The sequence below is a fragment of the Charadrius vociferus genome, unplaced genomic scaffold (assembly GCF_000708025.1).
Source record: "Charadrius vociferus isolate BGI_N301 unplaced genomic scaffold, ASM70802v2 scaffold261, whole genome shotgun sequence".
Taxonomy (NCBI): domain Eukaryota; kingdom Metazoa; phylum Chordata; class Aves; order Charadriiformes; family Charadriidae; genus Charadrius; species Charadrius vociferus.
In genome coordinates this window covers 2,150,577-2,163,159 of record NW_009646856.1, presented here as the reverse complement: position 1 = coordinate 2,163,159, position 12,583 = coordinate 2,150,577, and the positions used below count along the sequence as shown (strand labels likewise).

The 12,583-nt window shown below is 37.6% G+C and overlaps 1 protein-coding gene across 2 annotated transcripts in view; it reads right to left on the bottom strand.

Annotated features, from left to right (window-relative positions):
- RAB3GAP2 (RAB3 GTPase activating protein subunit 2 (non-catalytic)) overlaps positions 1-12,583 on the bottom strand; it is a 46,968-nt gene that overhangs the window by 7,931 nt on the left and 26,454 nt on the right. For both annotated transcript variants that reach the window (XM_009894306.1, XM_009894305.1), the window contains exons 14-25: positions 11,717-11,933; positions 11,251-11,394; positions 10,898-10,980; positions 10,281-10,345; positions 9,775-9,865; positions 7,482-7,609; positions 6,544-6,757; positions 4,420-4,517; positions 3,479-3,584; positions 2,320-2,480; positions 600-816; positions 74-238 (exon numbers count right to left, since the gene is read on the bottom strand). In XM_009894306.1, the coding sequence (XP_009892608.1) occupies positions 74-238; positions 600-816; positions 2,320-2,480; positions 3,479-3,584; positions 4,420-4,517; positions 6,544-6,757; positions 7,482-7,609; positions 9,775-9,865; positions 10,281-10,345; positions 10,898-10,980; positions 11,251-11,394; positions 11,717-11,933 (1,689 nt within the window). The remainder of the gene's footprint in view (positions 1-73; positions 239-599; positions 817-2,319; positions 2,481-3,478; positions 3,585-4,419; positions 4,518-6,543; positions 6,758-7,481; positions 7,610-9,774; positions 9,866-10,280; positions 10,346-10,897; positions 10,981-11,250; positions 11,395-11,716; positions 11,934-12,583) is intronic.

Here is a 12,583-nt window from a genome sequence, read left to right as displayed (position 1 = left end):
TACTGCACAACACTAGCAACTAAAACATCTCTGCTGTCATTTCGAATCCGAAAAATTCGTATTATTTTCTTACCTAGGATTGTTTCCAAGCCTGCATCTGCTTCTGGTTCCTCAAGAAAGATATTAGCATGCATTTCTTCAGTACTATCTGTATTGGTTTTGTATTGGGCCAAATTCAGTACAAGAGGACTGAAGCCTTGCTTAAAAACCCACTTTGCTACAGTGTCAGCAATACCTCCTAGGACATTGAAAAAAAAAATTATAAGGTATAGTCAATATATCCCAGAAGATTTATGGTTCAGAATCAAAGGAGACAAGAAGAGATAGAAGTTTTAAATACTGTTAATTACATAAGGATAACTTTGCCAATTAGAAAGCTTCCTAGTTAACTGATTAGACGGTTACAACGCAGCATTTACAGTAACACTCATTTATAATTTTAAAATGCTATTCTACATGGTTTGCATTGGTTTTAAATTAAGGAAAGTAACCAGCAGAACAAATTCCAGTGCAGTGCATTTCATAAATTAAGGTAAGGATGGCTCAGAAGTCTATTGGAAAAACAGTCAACCATCTTTCCAAGAGAAAAAAAAATGTACCTTTTCCAGCTTCAAGCAATTTCTTTACGGAAAGCCTGCCCAAAGGCTCAGTCTGAAGTGATGAAACTCTTTTTGTCCTTTTGCTCACTTTGCTATGCAGTAGTGTTTGAAGTATCAGACAATCCTCTAGCTGTTTCAGCAAAAGTTGCCAATATTCAGTATCAAGGGATAGTGCTTCCCAGGATTCTGTGTCCGAACCTACAATTATTTGGGAAAACTAACAAAAGATACGAACTGTTTTAGGTCTGTTCACTTAAAGTAGCAGTTTTGGTTGTTTGTTTTTTTTTTAAAGCATAGTATTCAAATGGAAAGCTATGTCCTAAAAGCAACTGCATTTTAAAGAATAATTTAGTTCAAGGTATGCAGATTAACTATTATGCAAACATCAATTAATATCCCCACACTGCTCACAAAACGCACAGATTCTTGAAGAGAAACATCAGGAAATAAAAGGACGCAAAAGGTCATCTTATAGTCTCATTTTAAAGTTCATATTTAGTTGAAAAGTGGGTTAGAATCCCTTAAAAAAGATTTAATTTTAAGTCCTCCATATATACAGCTTCCTTACATACAGGATTAAGCCACCTACATTGCAATGTCCTACCATATTAAAAAATATATCATGCACCCAGAAACACTAGATCACATTACATCACAGTTCAGTGTATCATTTTGATAATTCTCATGTTTATCAGCAAATGCTCTGCCAGGAAGCCCAAGAATCTTTCCAGCAGCATGCAGATCTGACTTTTAGCTTTGTGCACGAAAACAGCAAACTCTACAGTTCTCAGAAGCCTGGCCATTAACAGTGTTAGGCTTTAAGCCAAAGGATTGTAGGGGAAAGAAAGGGGGCGAGGGGGAGAGATAAATCGCTTTATGGAAGGGAAGTTTTGAGGGAAATAAAGCTGTTGCTTTATTCTTTTAAGAGCAGAAGAGAAGATGACAAAGGAGAGAGCTATAATACGCTGCAATATACCAACATTCCTATTTGGGCAACGCTAACAATTTTAATATACAGAATCGCAATAGTTAAGGTGAATGTGCAAAAATACCAAAACACTTCCAAGTAATCTAATCATAATTTATACAGCAGTCTATTTAAAAGACTGAATATCACCTAAATCCCATCTAACCTGTTAAGCCAAGTAGTAAAATACAAATATGCCTAGTGCTATTTAGGAATGTAATAACTTTTTCCATTTTGAATAGCAATGCTGTGTGGAGTTTCACAGTGTTAATCACAAGTCTGTGAAAAGATACTTATTTAAAAAAAAACAAACAACATCCCATCACTTTAAGAAGTACAGCATAGTAACATAAGGGCTAAGAAAATTCACCAGTATATTAAAATAAAAAAATAAAACAATCAAAACTGCATTAAAACAGGTTTACCACCCAAAGTTCAATCAGCTTCTCAAATTTATGTGGAAACTGCGTAGGCTTTAAGTTTCTCAGCATCATCTGCTATTAAGAGAAAAACCTCACTGTACAGTTCCCATTATACATTTAAATATGTTCAGCAAACAATTCTGATACATCATTCATTCATCCCAGGATAATATTCCTCAAATTCAAATTTTCAGGTTTGCAGGATGGCATGCTTGTGCCCATGTTAGAATGACAAGAAATCAATGCCGAGGATGTTATTCTATTACGACAGCAATTTGCATGGAACTGATACAGTAAATAAAAGAGAAGGGGGAGGTCCAAGATGACTTACTTTTTTCTCTGTCACACTGTCAATTATCTGTGCAGTTACAGAATGTCCAACGTGAGCAGATAACAAGGCAGCTGCATTATTTTCAGACTGAACACAAGCTGTACGCATTTGCTGCCACCAGGGGGAAACCGACTGAGTGTCCCATGACTCATCTATAGCAACTGTAGAGAAAGGGAGAGTAAGAAACTCAACTTGGCTCTTCGGGTGTTAAAACTAATAAAGCTGCAACCAACCCTGAAAGCACCACTCATTAATACAGCTTATATGAGGTGCAATTTCCAATTACTCTTATCTTTTTCAAGATAGGCAGCACACAATTTCTAGGTTATAACTCAAATTTGAAATAAATTGAATTACTTGTTCTCCAAGTTTCATTGGTAGGAAACAGGCAATAGATCTAAATCACCAGGTAGTAAACCCGCTGCACGCTTACTAGATCTAAGGAATATTACAAAATAACACTTCACGATGCAGAAAGCTTTTTCTACAATTTCAAGATGCCACATGTATTCAATGCACTCAAGCTGGCTCTCTTCAGGCTACCTTGTGTTCAGCAGAATTAATTTATTCAGACAGCAGCAGTAGCTTATTCACGCTTCATTTCTAGCTGATAATGGTGCCCTATGGTGAACTAAATATAGGGGAACCTGGCACAGACATATCCACAGCAGCTCTGTGAGAGGTAGGAGAATCGGTATTTATCCATTACACCACTTACCCCAAATAACGGCAAGTTGACTTTACAGAGTATCCCTCAAGTTACAGAGATGTTCAATACACAAATGCTGCTAGAATAACAGCATCTCAATGAGTTAAAGCAACTTGAAGGACTTCTGAAAGGCAGTCAGCACAAGGCAGAGGGGCAGGAATATACACCCAAAAAAGGGAGGAAGGGGAGCTGGACAGCCACCTTCTGGTGCCAAACAGGAGTTGTGCCAACTTAGTGGAGAGTGAAACTCCAGGCCGTGAAGGCCTTTAATTGTGACTCTTCAGATTTTGATTGTATTTTCAGTTAGTTCTTCAACACGGGCTATTTAGCTCTGCTACATTACTTGTGAGGGCGGGAAACGGTAAGTGATAATATAGGCTAGTTAGAGTAACAAATTTCTAAAAATAGTTAATATCAGTTGTGTTTAAGTGGTCCAAATGCACACTTCACCTTTCATTTTGCTCAGAAGTGACAGCATAGTGTGAAGGCAACTGACAGAATCTGGTTTGTCTAGAATATCTTTTTCCTTGGAAAGCCATAAATTGAGAAGGAGTGACTGTAAAAAAAAGAGAATATGGAATTAAACCAATAGAATGAAACTCTAATATTGCAATATACCTGATGCAATCACTTTCTCGAACAAATTATGCGTCACGGAGCACTAACGCTATATCCATGAACCCTTATTATATTGATGTAGAAAGTTAAAGATGTATTGCATAAGGCACCCTATGACAGCCTTTGAAATGAAACAATGTACCTTTCATTTAGAAAGCTGTCTTAGAAAGCACCTTCTTTTGAAGGCACAGCCAGCTAGTACCAGCATGTTAGCAATCTCAACTTGGTAAACATTAGTAGTTATTAGTATTACAGCTGAAAATCTTAACCTAGGCAGGTAATGCTGAAATAGGTATTTCCATCATCATGTAGAAGATGGAAGTAGCAAGACTAAAATTACATGCAGATGAAAGATAAAGATGATTGCCTGAACACTACTAGCAATTCTGAAAAATTTATTTTTAATTCTTTTTAAGACTTCCTGGCTTGCAAAAAGGAGTTACAACATATGTATCAGTATCTGAAATTAACTACTCTCATAATTTTTCCGTCTTTGTAAAATAAATTTTCAGCAAATCTTCTTGTAGTCCTAAACGCATACTCTAGATATTCCCACTTGAATACCCACATTTTCTACTAGAAGATTTTTATTTTCCTTGACATCTCTTAAGCGGGAAATACAATACGAGCACCTAAAGAACTGAATGTAGGGGTATTTGAACACAGCCCAAATACAGCATTAATCCAGAGGTCAACATTCAGAATTTTTCCTTGCAATGTTTTGTTTTCAAAATACTAAAGCAAAGTTTTAAATTATTTAATAAATATCTTACCAACAAGACCTGAGGGCTAAAACCTGCTGATTCCAATGCATGACACATTTCCTCTGTGGAACTCTCCCCACACAAACACTTCCAGAAGAAAAAGCTGCCTGAAGCAAAAATTAATTGACGTTATGAACGACATCTAAAGCCACAGCATCTCCCCTTACACTTACATGAAAGATCATATATTGATCAGGTCCCACTGAGTGCAATAAAAGGCTAAGTTACATCCAGGATATCCTGATGGTTTACCCTTAGTGGAGAAGAAGGTTCATTACAAAGGATGTAAGTGTTTCTACCACTACAGGAGTCATACGGAAAATGGATTTATAACAAAACAAAGGTCATTGTATTGCTTGGATTACACGTTTTGTTCAACTCAAAGAATGGCTTGAAGTGTCGAACAAGTTTATCCATGGAGTAACCCATAACTGTGTGGCAGCATGTTGTATCTTACATAGCAAACTAGTGGTACTTCAGCCAATTAAAAAAACCCAAACAATTACATAATTCATACCTTTGCAGCACTACAAAAACTCTGAGGGTCCCTTCCACCCAGAGGAAGATTGGAAAAAATAAGATATTCAAGAAACCATCTAAACTGCTCAGCATGACGTTCATGTCTCAATTATACTTGTTTACAGCTGAACACCCTAATAAGTTACTGGTGATCCCTATCCACGGGGGTGGGGAGAAGAGTACTCCTACCCCAGTTCTTAAAACCAAGTATAGAGAAAATGCAAATTCTAAGATTATTTAGAAACAGCCTTTGATCCTCATACAGATAAAAGCCAAGATCTTCTTGACTTTTCAATCCCAATTCCTCTCAAAGTCTGACGATTACAGCCAAAAGAAGCAGGAGGCTACAAAGTGAACACCATACAACACCTGTGCACAGAATTCCGTGTTTGCACCAAAATTTTCCCAGAAAAGAAGTAATCTAGAAAGACAGTGCCTTTGAGTCAGATTTAACTCAAGCTGCTTCCACTAGTTATTTCCCAAGACCCCCTCAAGAACAGTCCAGAACAGATTTGCAAATTAAGGCAGACTACAGACAGTAACCCCATCCCACACCCCAACGGATGCTATCCCCATCCATAGTATTTCAGATCAACATTGTCCAAAATCTCCTCAACTCCACAAATGAGGGGTCCATATTCCCTCGCCTGATAGTCCTGTGCTGCCTCCAGTCAGTTCCCCCATCTCTGAGGCTAAAGTAAGTCCTGTCATTAACTGAACTCTTGAGGTGCTCTGACCACAAAAGAAACAGCAGGATACAGCTGCTCTGTAAAGTACCTAGTTACCACTGTCCGACTTGGTGGCATTAATAAACGAATGAACAGTGATAACATGGCTTTAGGGTAACTATATCCATAGATGTAGTTAACTTGTATTAATATCCATCTAGGTAGAAAGACTTGTCCTATGGCTAAAGGTAAGAGTCTGTAACTAGCAGTGCCACATACTACTTCAAGGCAAGCCAGCTTGTTAAGGCCCCCAAACTAAGGCTGAAATATTTCATAGAATCATAGAATGGTTTAGGTTGGACAGGACCTTGAAGATCATCGAGTTTCAACTCCGCTGCCATGGGCAGGGACACCTCCCACTAGACCAGGTTGCCCAAGGCCACGTCCAGCCTGGCCTTGAACACCTCCAGGGATGGCGCCTCAACAACCTCTCTGGGCAACCTGTTCCGGTGCCTTACCACCTTCACAGTGAAAAATTTCTTCCTAATGTTTAATCTAAACCTGCCCTCTTCCAGTTGAAAGCCATTCCCCCTCGTCCTATCACTACATGCCCTAGTAAAAAGTCCTTCCCCAGCTCTCCTGTAGGCCCCCTTTAGGTACTGGAAGGCCACAATAAGATCTCCCCGGAGTCTTCTCTTCTCCAGGCTGAACAGCCCCAACTCTCTCAGCCTCTCCTCGTAGGAGAGGTGCTCCAGCCCTGGGATCATCCTCGTGGCTCTCCTCTGAACACACTCCAGCAGGTCCATGTCCTTCTTATGTTGGGGACTCCAGAGCTGGATGCAGTGACTCCAGGTGGTGTCTCACGAGAGTTACATTTATACCAGATTTATACCATCTAAGATTATAATCAGTCTAAGTGTTTGACAAACAGTTCAGTAGCTCTTACCCAAAGCCACATATTCTCCATCTTCCATATTTTTCACATTAATCGCGTCCTTTTCATATTCCAAATATTCTAAGAACATTTTCACAGATAATACATCATCCTTCTCATCAGCAAACTGAACAGTAGTTTGGGTGTTTTCTTTCTTGTAGCTCTCCAGTAAAGTTTGGAGCCTATGAAAATCTTTTTCTTCCAGCCGAAGCAGTTTAGCCAAGTCCTTAAAAGCCAAAAAAATCACAGCACAAGACTAATGCAAACAGATGTTTCTCAAAACACAGCAAAAAGCTTAAAGTCAGAAGATTCAAAATATTTTTCTTGGAATATTAAAATAATCTTTAAAAAGGGCCAAAATGATTGAATAATTTCAAAATCAGTTTTTCATATAGCTCAAATGAAGACCTTGTCTAGCTTCATTTTTAAGTGCTTCAAAAGATGCATTTCCCATATTTAGATCCTGCCCATCGTATAACAATCACCCATCAAGCAAACAAGCCCACATAACACCACTTCATATGGCTTTTATAAATGTATAAGCATTTTTATTAATGATATCAAAAGCAAGCCAAATTACACTGCTACACAAGCAAGTATCAGAATTTGCAATTTCTGCTGGTCCCAAACGGCCCTCCAAAACAAAACAAAGTTAAGAACATGCTATGTACTTTGGATAAAAGGACTCAAATCAGGCATTCCTGGTTCTATTTTCACTTCTATCTCATTTTTATGTGACTGCTAAAGTATATTAGGTAGATGAATTACTAGACATTTGTATGGGAGTGGGCGGGAAAGGCATTATAAAACAATTACTTCATTAAAAGTTCCAGGCCACAAAAATGGGTAACTTGCTTACCTTCTTATTTTATCCAACGCCTTGAAAACATATTTTTATGCTTAAATCATCACTCAATTCTATAAGACAACTGAATTTTGAATTTACTCACATTATCTGAGGGCGGAGTGTCTTTCTGTATGCTTTGGGAATTTAGTTTGCTAACAAGTTCATAAAGATGTAACAGCTTTAACTTGTTTGCGCAGAACTGCAGTAGTCCTTCATCCACACACTCAAGCTCTGAGGAGAAATAAAACTGCATTTGAACTTGAATATATAGCCTGGAATAATGAAACATATTTTGCAGCTGCATTAAACTCCTCCCTTATTAGAACTGGAGGACTCCTGTCTCTCAGTGTAATTTTTTGATGCGCTGGTGCTTGCAATGATTATATTTAATAGCAGCATAAAAAAAGAATTATTTTTAAGAGAAATATTAGAGAAAGATATCAGGCTCATTTTTAAACTGAAGGAGTTTGACAACGTGGAACTGAACAAAGACAAACCTATTGTCTTTTCCTGGTTTAAGGCCAAACTAGAGACCGCCAAAAAATGAAGTACACAGTCTCAAACATATTTTATCAAGAATTAAATACTAAACTATAATATTTTATTCACTATGCCAATATTTTAAGCATACTCCTTGTATCAGAAGAGAGCTTGATATCTACTGATACAAACTCAATTTCATCTCTGCAAGACACTGCCTTTTCTATTTCTACAATCTTAGTCTCAGAAATTTCATGTATCTATGAACATTCAAATTTCAGTAACAATTAAAGCAATCAGAACAGAGGAAGCTAACACCAACACAATGTTGAAAAAACTCTATTCCAACTTATTTGTTTTAAAAGAAAGCATTTTACTGAGACCTAAAAGGACCTTTCTATAGAAAAAGTATCTCTGAATATATCATCTTCACCTGAAACAGCTTCTAAACACAATTTTCTCCCTACAGACCCTTAAACACTTTTGATACTTTCAATTAAAAATCCTACAAACAAAAGAGAAACGCACAGAGCTTGCTGCACAGTCACTTGACCACAGCATTCAAAGAGCCCAGCATCTGCTTCACATTATTTTTTACCTACAAAGCACAAGTGGAAGGATATACCAACTACTCTTCTGAAATTAGAGGGCTGGAACATCAGCCAAGTTTGTTCTTTATTGTGACTGTGAGGAAATAATGTTATGTATGACAAGAGATTAGTGATGAAAAATACACACTCAAAGAAACAGACCTCAGTAAGTACACAGTTCCATCAATCTCTCTTCAGTGTAAAAGGGCATGTTTCCATTTTTCTTTGTTCTTTTTAGGAGTTCAAATAGAAATGGATAATGTTAGTGGTTTAGAATGCCAGACCAAAATTAGGTAGGGAACTGTGCGTGTGAAGCTCTCAATCTCCTCTAATTCGAGAAAATGGTAAAAAAACCCCAAACACTGACACAGTGAAAGAAAGACTTCTTCTCAAGGCTTTGAAACTATGAAAACATGTTGTCACATTCTCACTGAGGTACAAAGGACACAGCCTTTCTTATTGACAAATGGTTTATTCAGGACTTCCACACAACAGTGGTAGGGCTTTCTTGACTCCTCTGGCTAACAAGCTGAAATGAATCCAGTGATAACAAAAAAAAAAAAACCCACAGACTTTTATCTGAGAAGTCCCGACACATGCAAAGGAAGTGGCAGGCACATGCTTCCCCACTCTATTCCACAATACCCAGCTGGGTCTCCAAAACTGAGTCACTTCAAACACAAAGAAGTCTCTCCCCATCTAGAAAGGTCCAAAAGGTCCAAGTATATCATTTCAAAGAAACAATCTTGCAGACTTCCAGCAACAAGATTTTGAACAGGTAATGACACTTCCTGACATTAGCTCTGAAATATCTATCAAAACATACAAAATATAACTAAATATAAGGAAAGTTTACCAAGAAAAGATGCTAGGCATCTGGGCAGAGCTCAGATCCCCAGTGCTAAGGATTTTGTGCTTCCAGCACACTAAAATTCACAGACCCCAAAAGAACCATATCCTTACTACCTTCCTTGGAGAGAGAGAACAAACTAAAACTTCTACAGGCAAAAGACTGAAAACTTCTTTCTGAGGGAAGCTTTTACTGGATGCAAGTACCTAGCCTGGTTGTTGGTTTTCTTTTTGAATACAATCACAAGTTACTAGGCACATAGCAAGCATAGCAAAGCATACTTACTAGCAAGCTATTTTCAGTGTGCATAAAAAAAAATAAAATATGTTGAAGCAACATCCTGTGACATCTAGCAGCAAAACTAAGCAAACCAAGTCTGGTGTCCCTGTGGAACAGAATAGTTCTACAATAGCCCTACAGCGCTACAGATAAAGTGCAAATGCCTCTCCATATTCGCGAAATAAATATGCACCTACCCTGTTTTTTTAAATTATCCATTAATGTCTGAGTGATGTTTGTGAGAGATGAAAGTGGCACACGTTCACTTGTCAATATACTTTCCAGAGCCTGTTAAGCAGACGTTCAGAATTAAACATTTACTTAATTCTACTGTAAAAACATGTAAGGTAAGCCAACAAAGCACAACTTTGACAATGATTTTTCACCTGTATTTTGTATTCACATATACTTGTGGCATGATTTGATCCTACAGAAAGGTCTGCTCTCTTTTTATTATTTTGACTTTTATCATGGAAGTTGCCTTGGGAAAGTCACAAGTCAAAATGAATTCCAGTCTATTTTTTAAAAAAACCCAAAAGAACACCACAAACACACACCCATCAAAATAGCTCAATTATTTGCTTCAAGTAACTCTAGGAAAAAATAACATATTTTGAGAGATTTAAAGAGATTTAGAACTCTAATCTGATAATGCAATATTTTTTCCCCTAGTATTAAAGTATACTGGCTTCTAAATATTCACCTGTTTCTTTGTAGCAGGGTATTTGATATCAAGTATTAATTCCTTTGCTTCAGCTTCAATCAAATCTGCAAACAAAGACAATCACGACTTTAATTCATATTTCTCAAATGCATTCTGAAAAGCAAGTCAACCCACACCACAGTTAAGATGCACGTGGGTTCATGCTATATAGAGAGGAAGACACTATTACAAAAGTTGCCAAAATAAGCATCGGGAAAATGAAACAAAGTAACAGCTCAGTGCCATCTCTTACTCCAAATCTGTCTTTTGTAAGAAATATATATTACTTGCAGGAGGAAGGATATCTAGAGTCAAATGCTGAACTCCACCACATAGCATAATGGGTTGTAAATAGACCACGTTTTATGCAAGCACTCAAAAGAGCAGTTTAGTTAAGATTTACATGGCAGACAAGGCTTATACTGGATCCTTGTACGAGATGTATTTTTTTTTTTTTATAAGCTACAAGATGAAATTTAAGCTACTTAAAGATCATAATTTATAGCGCATACTGCTGTCAGAATGCACTGCAGTAATACCTGCGTTTGTAGACTTACAGATAATACAAGAACCATTTGATAACACACAATCTTAAGAAGTTATACAAGAGAACCTACCTGGATCTGAGGTTTTAACTTTGAGCAAAGCATTTAACTTCTTCACTAGATGCATATCCTTTGCTCGCTCACTCTTTTTATCACTGAAGGGAAATAATTTTAATTGTATCAGTGAAGAGAACTAAAGTGAATGATTCAGAAAAAAAAAGTATGTTTTTTTAAATTATTTATGCTACTTTAAGGTAACATCACGTTAACAAAAATCAAGTTAATGCATAGGAACCAATGATACTATTACCAGAGTACTATTCAGCTTGAGAAGGAACACCAGAATTGTGCTCTCTAAATAAAACGTCGTTTCCAAAAACAACAATGAAATTCATTTGGTTATATAGAGTACAGAAAGTCCTTACCTCAGTGCTAAATGGAATGGTACATGGACAGTTTTTACACTTCCAGAGACTGGATCAACAAGGCATATCTGGTAAGTCTGGGGCTGCCATCCCTGACTGGTCACATTGTTTAGACCCATTATTTTATAACCAGGATATAACAATCTGAAACCAACAAAAACCACAACCTTTACAATGAAGAAGAAAATTAGCAACCTTCCCTTTCCACACACTGAATAAAAAGATGACAAATTTCATAAAGCTAAGGTTTAACAACTGCTAAATGCATTTACCAGGAAAGACTGCGGAGTGATGAAACATGACAAAATCCCTTTCTATAAAACAACAGCAAGCTGCATTCAGTAGAAACACCGTGGACAACGCAAGTAGTGCCTGCCAGCACTTCCCACTGTTACCACTGGCATATCCACATATCACTTTATTGCAGCAGCACAGCCAATATGTATACCTGCTAACTGTCTCTTACCTACAGTATTTCCCCACATTGAAAGCTCCAACCCGAGGGCCTTGCTGCGTGCTCCATACTTCCAAAATGCCTCTCCTTGGAGCATAGATCACAAGGAACTGAGCCACTCTACTTGGACCTTGTGCATTTCCAAAAGGAGAAAAATCCATCTTCTCAGTTTCCCTCTCATGAAGGTCCTCTACAGTCTGTATCCAACCAACTTCTGCATCACGGTATCCTTTGTAAGAGAAGACAGAAGTTCATTAGTGTACAGAAATAAATACGTTATTAGTATACATCATCACCCACTTAAGTACTATTCCAGCAGAAAGTTTTCCTTAACTTTTGTTTCAAACTGTGCAACCCTGGCCAGTAGCCAGACTCCTGTCAAGAACTGCGGTCCATACACTCAGAGAAGGGCCCACCAGAGGACTCCTCAAAGCCAAATGCAGCCTCCTGGAAAGCTTTCGAGAGGAACAAGTTCTTCTCGGACATGCCACAGAAAAAACAAAACTCATAAGGTCTGCGATCTGAACATTACACCAATGCAAAAGCTCCTTGGCAAAGAAAGATCTGTAGCAAGTGCCCAGATTTCTCAAACACCAAAAGGTTTCAAAACACCAAAAAAGGAAGATTTAAGGAAGGAAATTTGCATAACCTATTAAATAGATTATGTAAGTCTTTATTCATGTGTTTTCATTTACGTTTTCATCACTAAAATGCAATTTTTAGGAACCCAATAAAACTACTGATACTCCTACTCTCTCTGGGTAATGCAAATACTTTCCCTCATAAAATCTCCCCAAACCAAAAAGGCAGAGATGCTCTAATGACATCACTAAACTCTGTAATGGTTTAGGAAATACAAATGAAGACTTCAAACCACAA